This window comes from Adiantum capillus-veneris, chromosome 17, assembly GCF_014529385.1.
Source record: "Adiantum capillus-veneris isolate H3 chromosome 17, ASM1452938v2, whole genome shotgun sequence".
In the NCBI taxonomy this organism is placed as follows: Eukaryota; Viridiplantae; Streptophyta; class Polypodiopsida; order Polypodiales; family Pteridaceae; genus Adiantum; species Adiantum capillus-veneris.
This window is the reverse complement of record NC_140947.1, coordinates 2,594,978-2,605,543: the sequence shown is the minus strand read 5'-3', so window position 1 is coordinate 2,605,543 and position 10,566 is coordinate 2,594,978. Positions and strand designations below refer to the sequence as shown.

Here is a 10,566-nt window from a genome sequence, read left to right as displayed (position 1 = left end):
AAAGCAACAAAAAGGTGGCCCCATTCTCTCTCTTCTTAGCAGAAGGAAAAATCTCTCTCTCTCTCTCTCTCTCTCTCTCTCTCTCTCTCTCTCTCTAATTTAGGCACCTCCTCTCTACGCTAATTCTACTAAGGAGGACCCACTCTATTCTTGTCGGCTGCCGGAGGCTATGAAAGCCCCCTCTCTCTCTCAAGAAACAGAAAAGCCAGGACCAGAGGCAACCCATGCTGCTGCAGATTTGAGCCAAGACGATGATGTCACAAGGGAAGAAAAGCAAGGCACCAGTGTTACCCCCATGCTGCAGCAGATTTCAGCCGCCAAGATGATGTTGCCGATGACTCCTATGGCTTGCTAAGACCAAGTAGGTGAGTTCCATCGCGAAGAAGTGCCTTCAGAGATTGTTTCCGTCGCAACAAGATGCTGTTTTTCTATTTTCAGCCGATGAACGTCGTAGACGATGCTGATTTACGAGAAGGAACTCAAGAGCACACCTCTTCTGTGTGTAGGATTGGAAGAGAGGATTCTCTCCATAAAGATCTCTTCTGAGGAGCTGCTTTTCAGGAACGGAGTTGTGTTCCGAGTTTCGAGACTTCATAGGTGATGTTTTTCATGTTTTGATCTATGAGTGTTTGTTTGTGGGTGCACTTCCTCTACACGAGGAAGTAGGATAGTAGAGTTGATGCTAAGATTTCTATGGAAGGGGACTCTTGGAATAGAGTCGGAAAAGAGTTGTAGGGATGCCATGCCCTGAGTTTGGAAGGTGAGTTCCGAAGGTGAGTACCTTGGTTCTCGAGAAATTTGATAGAGGTCCCTAGGAATAGGAATTTTCCCTGAGAATAGGAAGTCGAGGCTTCTGAGTACTGTCGAGTGTTATTTAGAACGAATGTGGTAATATGTTCAGTCCAAGTGCTCGTATAAAGACTACTCCCTAGTAATAAAGATACCAATAGAGAGGGGGGGAGGGGGGGGGGGACAACCCATCTTCTGGTCCTGTACCATGTCGATCCTCTCTCTCTCTCTCTCTCTCTCTCTCTCTCTCTCTCTCTATTATATATATACAAGTTGGCTTCAATATTAAATGTTAAAGTCTATTTATCAAAGTATATTTGATATTCCTTTGTGACACAATCACTAATGGAAACATTGAAAGGCAATGTGAGAGAAAGGCAGTGTTGAAAAAGCTGCTATGACGATCAAAGAGAATTGCAACTCCGGGGTCGTTGAGAAAACGGTCTCTGTACTTTTCAAATCCTTCAAAATAACCCCATTATCCTTGACCATCATTCTGGGAGCAAGGCTGTTCCCATTGATAAAGGTAAAGCTAGTAGGGACTGCAATTTTTTTTAAAAGTGTTTTTTGAGCGGAATAAAGACAGCTTCGCCTTAATAAACAAAGGTACAAACTTCAGTTCTGTCTTGCATTGCCAATGGGACTCAATCTCTTTGCCTGCAATCCAGCATGCAGCTCCTCGCACTCTCTTGCCGCTCATTTGACACACTCACAGACCTCCCACAATTTGGTAGCATTGATGCAAATGGGAACACAGGGCAAAGAGGGGTGTGTGTGTGGGGGGGGCTTTTATAGCCGCTCACTAGCATAGGAAAGTGAAAATGCCATGGAAGCAATTGCAGATGGTGTCGCAGGCAAGAGTACCAACAAAAGCAGGAAGAAGCTTTGCTTGCTGTTGTTCATAGCGGAAGGGTAGGATTCTGAGAAAGCACATGTGCAGAGGAGGCACAAGCAGATGAGGGTGGATCATTGGATGAGGTACTGCAGCCAGATGCCGTTGGGAGGGAATATTCTTCAATAATAAATTCTTTTAAAGATGCGCGAGGTAGTAGTATGTGTTGTGGGCACGACGTCAAAAATGGGCTTCAATAGGGGGTATCTTACAAGATCCCCCTTGGTGATTGAAGAATGAAGCAAAACAAAAACGAGCTATGAGAGGGTGCTATGCAATGGTAGTGTGCATCTCAAGCACTTGAAAGTAAACACCCTTGGGAATGTTAATGGTATTGCCGCTAGCACATCAAGCCCAACTCAATGTGTGCCTGGACTCTGCTCTCTTAGTTAGTGGCCACAGCTCTTCGAAGTTCGCAACCTGGTCATCCCTAGCTAAGCAGAAAGACCAATATTGACCTTCTCATTGAGAGTTGGTGGCCAATGAATAAGACCCTGACATAAACGAAACTAGACTCAAAACAAACCACATATACATGGGGAAGGCAACACCAAATGTGCAATGAAAAATATTTATTGATATAGACACCCTAGCGAGACATACAGCTCAGCAAGGCCAATCGTACGAACAAGGCCCGTAACAGACATCCTATCCCTCTGAAGGCCATGGTCTCATAGTAACAGGGAATGGCCGTTTTCAGGTCTCCGTTCCCCGTTCCCATTCCAAGTTCCGGTTCCAAATCCCACCCGTAACAGGGAATGGCATTTTGTTCGGCGTTCCCGTTCCGGTTTCCCGTTCCTGGTAACTATGCGATGGTCTGAGGGGGATCCCCGCCTTTCATGATGTATTGGCAAACTCATAATATCATACCATTTGACGTTCAAATACTCATCGTTAAGGAGAAAACAAATAATTTCTCAACAATGGAAAAGTTGGCTTCGAGATTGTATCAAGTTAGGGGTGTAAAGAAAGTTAACAGAGTCCTTGGTATAGTGCCTTTGGTAAACTCCATGCCAGAAAGTGTCATTCTGTTCATCTATCCTCGCATTGTGTATGTGTGTTATCTGATTCTAATCTCTAGTCACAGGCACTTCCATATAACCAAACATGATTCCCAGATGAATGAGACCTTGGATTCCACTAGAGGTGCACATTTAAAAACAAAACCCTGAGGTGCACATTCCCCCCTGCGGAACTCACGTGGTATATTTACATGATTATACATTGGGACCCCGAGCCGAAATGATGACTACCATGCTTCCTCATCCTCAGGACTAAATAACACGGGGTCTTGAATGAAGACCCCATGATGGGATCTTCAGTAGCTACACACAAATGGTAAATAAGTAGATGAAAGAAAATCATCATTATCTTAAATACCTTACAACTGAAGCCGCTCATCTCACATGAAACAGACAGTTGCTAATCAAGGGTTTGTACAAGTACACGATACAAGCCAGTCAAGCATGGACACATTAAGCCTTCGCCTTTCTCTCGGCTTGAGATGATTCCTACTTTCCTAGGAGCCACAATGCTCTGTCATCTTTGCTCTTCCAAACGATCTTCCAATTCTAGAAATTCAGCAGCAATTTTCACAACTGCCCACAGAGCCTTTTGCTGCAATTGCATCTACAAGCTCTTCTTCTGAAAGGAATTGGGAGTCTGGAAGTTGCACTATTGTAGACTGATGCACACGAAGCCCGTCTCGAAGAGATACACTCGAATGGAGAACTTCAAGCTGTAACACCTTCAAAGCCATTGCAACCCTTGCTGCAGGATGATCTTGCCTTGAGCTCTCAATTTGGATCAAGGCCTCTCTTGAAGGGAGGAAATGGACTTTTATGTCCAAGCTTCGATGCAAGCAAGGAGGAGAGCTCAGCGCCTTCATTTCCAGGCTTGTAGATGCGTCCTGTTCCTTATCAGTGGTTGGTTCGTCTGCAGCAGCTGCCATGACCTCGGAAGAGCTGTCCTTGCTGTTGGGGTTTGCCCCATCAAGAATCTGCTTCTTCCCATGCTCTAGCTCCTGAACCTTGCTCTTGAGCTCCTCTATATATGCTACCGCATCACCAAGAAGTGAGGCTTTGTCCATCTTGGAGACATTTGGTACAACTGCCCTTAATGAATAGAAGCGTCTGTTCAATTTATCTCTTCGCTGTCGCTCAGCTTCCACATGAGTTAAGGGCTCCTCTCGGCCATTGGCAGGCTTCCTGCCTCGTTTACGAGGCTTGTGTTCAACAATTGGGATGCAAGTCTCGATATCTTTGAAAGACAACTCCATGTCTGAATGCTCTGACTCCCTACTAAAAGGGTGGGAACTGCTCAAGCGCATTCCTAGTAGGTCATCTCTCCTCCCATTACTGCTGACCACACCTTGTGAGGGCGCTTGTTGATGGATCTGGGCTGGATTCCCCATCCCCTGTGGCAAACAATTCATAGGAGGCCGAGTCTGACTAGAACTCTGATCAAGTGCATCAACCTTATGCGTGATGTCGCGCCTTTCAATACCTTGCGGAACAGGTTTGGGTTTCATAGAAATGCAATCTACTGAACTTACTGTGGACACGCTGATGCTTTGTGTAGAGTAAGAGGGGAATTGGGGTTTTCCGGACATGTTGTGAGGTTTCTGAGCTCCCATCTGTGGGGTTGTTATGGTAGCCATTCCATTGTTGAACATACGGGCTGATGTAACCATTGAAGTGAGTGGAAATGGCACAGCATTCCCTGAGTGGCTTCCCATGGATCGTGAATTCTCAGGGAAGCCCAGGCTCACCTGCTGGTAAGGATCACCCTTCAGCATGAGATTTGTGTCCAGGGGCTTGCTCACTTTGGACATCAGACAAGAGGAGCTTTCGTCTGAAAATGTGAGCTCACTTAAGGCTGAGAATCTGTCCTGATTATTCATCCTCTTACCTGAAGAAAGCAAGGATGTGAGTTGGACGCCGTTGTTAAGAGGTGCTTGAAGAGGGGCATTGAAATTGTGTCTCTGATTGGGCACCATTCCATTTGCAACAGAGCCACCATGCTTGCTAGGTGGAGAGGGATGCTGGCTAGGATAATTGCTCAGTTGAGGAGGCATAGAAGTGAATGGAGAATTCTTCACATGGCCTGTGGCATAGCTGCTTTGACCAGAGGAGACAGCATCTGTGAAGGAGGGTATGCAGCTGGTGCTGGAGACAGCAGATTCCCCTGTTCCACATGAAGGCGATGGCATAATACATGGACGGGACAAGGGCAGTGGTGGATGGAAGCGAGTGGAGAAGATGGATGTGATGCCACGAATCAGAGTTGGATCTTCGGTTAAGAGACTGGTAGATCCGAGCTCAACCACCCCATTGACGATGGGGATGCAAAGGATGGTCCGAATACCGAAGCGCTGGGCAAGCTGGGCCCTGGGGCAAGGACAGTCGGGGCGGCTTTGAGCGCCATGCAACCATACATGACCCGAGCTTGCGAAGGCCTTTCCAGGAGTTCCTATTCCAAGGGGGAAAGAGTAGAGCATTGAAACAAGATAAAACCATTCAGTATCAGTGACATCTGCATCAAGGGCATCGAAACCAGCAGCAGCCCCTCCATCGTCACCGACAATGGCTTGGAGCTCTCGCAGAATCTTCCTCCGCAGCTGCTGGTCAGCCTCACTTACAATTGTTTGGCTCTGCTCTTCCAATGGGTTGAAATAGCCATCGCCCCACCCCAACACCTGCTGTCCTTTGCCAGACACGGTGAGCTGCCAAAAGATGGCATAGGTCCATTGAGGCATGCAGCTTTCCACAACCAATTGGAGGCGCTGTTGGAAGCTGTTGTCTGCCAGGGCCACTGGTGCCCCGGGTGTCCTGGCTGTGCCCGCATCTGGGCGTGCAGCTGGTGAAGCAGATGGTGCGGGCACATTCACAGCAGGTGAGGATGAGTCCTCAGTGAAAATTGGGTCATCACAAGAGCCAATGAAGGCTTCAAGGAAGGCATGGTCATCGTCGCAGAGCTGGTCGAAGCCGGAGAAGAGATCAGGGGAGGCAAAGCATGCAGCAGCTGCTGCCATGGAGAGGTATAGTGCAAGGGAGGACTGAGAGTGGTGTGGATGGGGTAGGAAGGGGCATGGGAGGAAGGGAAAGTGGTTGTGAAATTTGGGGGAGAGAAGGGTGTGGGCGGAGAGGATATAGTTGGGGGGGGGTTGGTGTAGTGCAGGATCGATGGGTACCCTTTGGTACTGTTTCAGAGTGCGAGTGCGTGCGTCATTGCGTTTGCGATCATGTGGTTTTTGGTAATTTTTAATTGTATGTTTGTGTGTGTGACATGTGAGAGAGAGAGAGAGAGAGAGAGAACCCAAGGAGCGCGAGCGACAGAGATGGTGGTCTGCAGAACAGAGAGCAGAACAGCGTAAGGGAGCATTATATAATGTAAGCGTCATATCTCTCTCTCTCTCTCTCTCTCTCTCTCTCTGTTTTCTGTGGGTGATTTTGCGTGTTCACTGTTGTGTGATTTGTGGGCACTTATTGGAGCGTGAAGTGTAACTTCAGTTGCATTGTGTGGATTGCTGCTTTCAGTGCTTTCCCTTCTGTTGTGGGCCGCGGCCATTGGGGGAGAGAGAGAGAGAGTAACAGTGTCTGATTCGGACAGCGTCCAGGTGCTGTTCCGCTCTTTGCTGGAAAAGGCGCTCTCTCTGACTTTTGTTTTGCTTACGGAGTCGGGTAGCCGGGGTAGGGCACGCCCTGCCGCTCCCCTCGTACACCAAAAAAGGCGCTCTCTCTTACTCTCTCTCTCTCTCTCTCTATCGGTTCCCTCTCTTCATCTTCAACGCTGGCGACTCGCAGTGACGAGTGCTGGTTACAATAGGTTAATCACCGACGCTTATCACACCATCAAGCCATCTGAACGCAGTGCATAATACACATCGCTCTCTTTGTTGCTGGAAAAATCATTTGAGCTTGCTTTCATGTGCTAAGCCTCCGTGGATACGGACGTGGAGGCCAAACGCTACTTTGCCGACCTTAAACAGAATGGCTAAAAACCTGCTTGCCTTGCAAACAATAGACTTAAATGACTCCAAATAATGCATCGCAGGCTCCAAACATGATTGGCCAGGAGCCTGTTTACACTGCAGACGATATACTAAGAAGTAAAATGTGTAAAGGAACACGGGATTTTTGAGAAATACACCGGAGTTTCAAACAGTTGGGTCACATGTCAAAGCAATATACTGCAGAGTTCTCACCTGTGTGGGGATGTGCAATACATGTCATCCATTCCTCCAACTTAGTGCCTGGCTGTTTCTCTACTTTCTTGTACTCTCTGTGTGCTTAGCAACCTCATTATAGTTTATGTACAATACCTTTCATTATCCAAGACCAGACTCCACACTTTTGTTCCCCCCCCCCCCCCCCCCCCCCCAAAACCAATAAGGGCGAGAGCAGATTTATATTAAAGGAGTGAAATTACAAAAAGCTACCACACATGGTATTGTTCGGTCAATAATTACAAAACATAATTGATGTTCAAGATCCATTTTTAAGCTTTTGGTTTCACAATTCCTTGACACCTGGCTTTCATTAACTTGCTTTTCTTGATAAGTAGGCACAACAATGCATCATCCACGAGAAGGAAACTCGTTGGCGACCGTTGCGAGACCATTTTCATGTGTGCTTACAGTTGTAAAAACCCCTTAAATCATGGGGGAATCCCACGCCAAAGTCTCCATACAATGTTGTGGCGCCCAAGTCCCAATAATGGTCTCTCTTTTCTTTTGTTTGCGGTGTACACAACAAGAAGTTGAAAGATGCCTCTGGTTATCGAACCTAGGTCTTCATGCACCCACACATCCACTTTAACCACTAGGTTACCATCTTGTCGGTCGGTGACAACCTCTTGTCGTTTTCGTGCGTTTGTACAAAGAACTTGTGTTGTGTGTAGTCCATGGCTTCCCAACCTAGAAGTTATTAGCATCTTTCGATCTTTTGTGCCTCAATTTTTGTTGTAACAATGGGCTAGGTCGCGTGCGAGTTGCCCTCCAATGACCCTACATTGCCATCAAGTTACCCACAGGTGAAGGCCGCGTTATGATTGCAGTCAAAAGACAAGTCAAAAACCCAAAGTAACATCCCAAAAAATGCGTGCCGTTCAAAAACCTTGGCGGCTGTTGTAATAACGCATATTACAACACAAGAGTTTTCGATTTTTCTTTGGCTAATGCTCATTATATATTAGACGATAGGAGACCGTCGATAAAAGAAACAGGGTAGAGAGCTAGAGGATAGGGGCCATGTGACCTAGCCCTATTAGTTTCTCCATTAGAGTTACCATTTGAAAAGCATTGTGGACACCAGACTACCCTCGTCACTATATGGCACGGCTCTGGCTCAGAGGGGGTCTAGGGCCCAAATTTGGGGGGGCAAGGCGGTTTTAATCTCAGCCGTCGGATTATGCAGTGAACTGGGGATGAACTAGGGGTAGGTGAACTGTGGGTGAACTAGGGGCGGGTAAACTAGGGTGTGATCATGTGCCATGCCAACATGGGTAGCGACGTGTGCTAGCGTGGTGGTAGGACATTCGTGTGGCAACCGAGACGTCCCTGGTTCGACCCACACCCCTCGAGGCGGGTGAACTAGGAGTGAACTCGGGGCGCCATTTTTGCCCTGAGTTCACCCTTAGTTCACTCCCTAGTTCACCGGGTCGACGAACGATTCAATGACATAATTTGTTCTTCATACTTGAAGAGTGCTACGGGATTTTAGTATTTCATCGGGTAAAAATACAGTGGACCCAGTGCTAGCTCTCATCTCGATTTTAAGAAAACTAGCACGGCCCATCGTCTTCGGCGGCCTCTCCCTCTCTCTCTCCCTCTCTCTCTTTATCGCATGCACAAGGCCTTCTCTCAGTTTTGGAGTTTAGCCTTCATGTCGCAGATTTCGACACGTGTAAATGGCTCCCCCTTCTGTCATATTATGTTAGTTTAGATACATCTATAATATGTCTTAGTAAGTATACCATGGAAGCAACCTGAAACCCCCATAAAATATGCTTCAGAGAAGAGAGAAGATATGCTTCAGAGAAGAGATGCAACATGCTTCAGAGAAGAGAGAAGAGATAAAACATGCTTCAGAGAAGAGATAAAGGCTTGTAAATTTTTGAATGTCTTACTTTGTAAAAGTCCCTTCATTTCATTTCAGGGTTTTATAATGCCAATATGAGCTTTTACCACGATTAAGTTTAGACGTTGCTGTTCTTTTATACCAAGGTAACTTTTCTAGTGAAATTATATAAAAGTTGGCTGTACCTTAAACTTAGGCCCAAGGTTATGGTCACGCGAGGCTTAGCTATCAGTTATTTGAATAAATAACTAAGCTTCAATCTTGACCATACATAACAAGGAGCATTAAATGAATAACTATGCCAATTTTGGCACAATTGTGAAGTTCAAGGCATAGTTGGGAGGCTAAATGAATAACTAAGTCTCGTGTGAGCATTCAAGAGGCTTAGTTATTCATTAAATGCTCTGTCTCAGCATAGTTGGCATAGTTATCTATAATTGATAACTAAGCCTCGCGTGACCATAGCCTAATAAGAGAAAAAGCCCTTATAATAAGCATTCAACCTCCCCTCTAGAAGAGGAGACAATCCCTCCAACGTAGCTTAAGAAATGGTCTCGAGGGATCCATTTCTCAAAAATATTTATAGCACGTGCATTCAAAAGGTATTTATAAAACTCTTCCACGTACACATTTCACCATAAATTAAAAGACGTTTTTTTTTCATGAATTCATATATTTTTTCTAATACAACAATTTTTACATTATGTGAGATATTTTTATTAAGAAAAATAAGAAACATACAACATTGTCCATGCAAAGTTGTCTTGCCATGGGTACAAAGAGACCACACTTACCCTGCTTTTACATAGAGCCAACAACCTATACAACTATAAACTTAATAGACCAAAGGGATGATAACTACTTCTTTTTCTTCTTCTTTTTGACCAAACTGGTACTTGTAAAGGAACTAGGGACATCTATAAGATGACTAAGGAGATAGAGTTTTTTTCCCTTGAGTGGCTTCATCGATGATGTTGTGCATTAAATTTCCTCGATCGTCAAGACCTCATGCAAGGACCCTTTGAGCAGGGTCTGTTCCTTCAGGTGGCTAAGGAGGTCAATCTTTTGTCCAAACTTAATAGACCAAAGGGGTGGTAACTACTTCTTTTTTTTCTTCTTTTTGACCAAACTGGTACTTGTAAACAAACTAGGGACATCTATAAGATGACTAAGGAGATAGAGTTTTTTTCCCTTGAGTGGCTTCACCGATGATGTTGTGCATTGAATTTCCTCGATCGTCAAGACCTCATGCAAGGACCCTTTGAGCATGGTCTGTTCCTCCAGGTGGCTAAGGAGGTCAATCTTTTGTCCAAGTGGATCAATCCATTTGTTAGTTTTCTTTTGGGTTCACTGGCCAACAAGGCTTCATGGGAGGGCTTGTAGACTTTGTACTTTTCCTCCTCTGATCAAACCTGTAACTTTTTCATAAATTCTTTTCCTTAACCCCTCTTGTACATGTAATTTTTTAACTCTTTTGAATATAAAAAACCTTATATTTTGAGGTGGATCCCTCTGAAAAATAACATTGGATTGTTGATATTTGTAACGGGACAATTGTTGGATTTGTACTTCCGACTTTCCAATATGGCTTTGTTGTGATTCTGTTAGAAATATAAGCAAAGAAAGCCTCTTGCATTCCTGTTGTTGCTAACTTGCTAGTGGTCTTAGCGGCTCAACAAGCTTTATCACTTTATGATCATGACTCAGGTAGGACCCATCTTGAATTTTTACAAAATCAGTACTCTATGGTAATTCTTTTCTTTGAAAATCCAATGTTTTAGTATAATGCTAAGCGTTCTTGTTTTA

The 10,566-nt window shown here is 45.2% G+C and overlaps 1 protein-coding gene across 1 annotated transcript; it reads right to left on the bottom strand.

Annotated features, from left to right (window-relative positions):
• Nucleotides 1–3,028: 3,028 nt before the first annotated feature.
• LOC147436721 (transcription factor MYC3-like) lies at nt 3,029–6,008 on the bottom strand. The gene has a single exon (XM_086486163.1). It carries the CDS (start codon nt 5,712–5,714, stop codon nt 3,261–3,263), a length of 2,454 nt encoding a protein of 817 aa, XP_086342289.1. The 5' UTR covers nt 5,715–6,008; the 3' UTR covers nt 3,029–3,260.
• Between the last annotated feature and the right edge of the window lie 4,558 nt (nt 6,009–10,566).

Bases quoted from the DNA above. Each gene is read 5' to 3' on its own strand.
- LOC147436721 (XM_086486163.1), bottom strand. From the start codon at position 5,714: ATGGCAGCAGCTGCTGCATGCTTTGCCTCCCCTGATCTCTTCTCCGGC.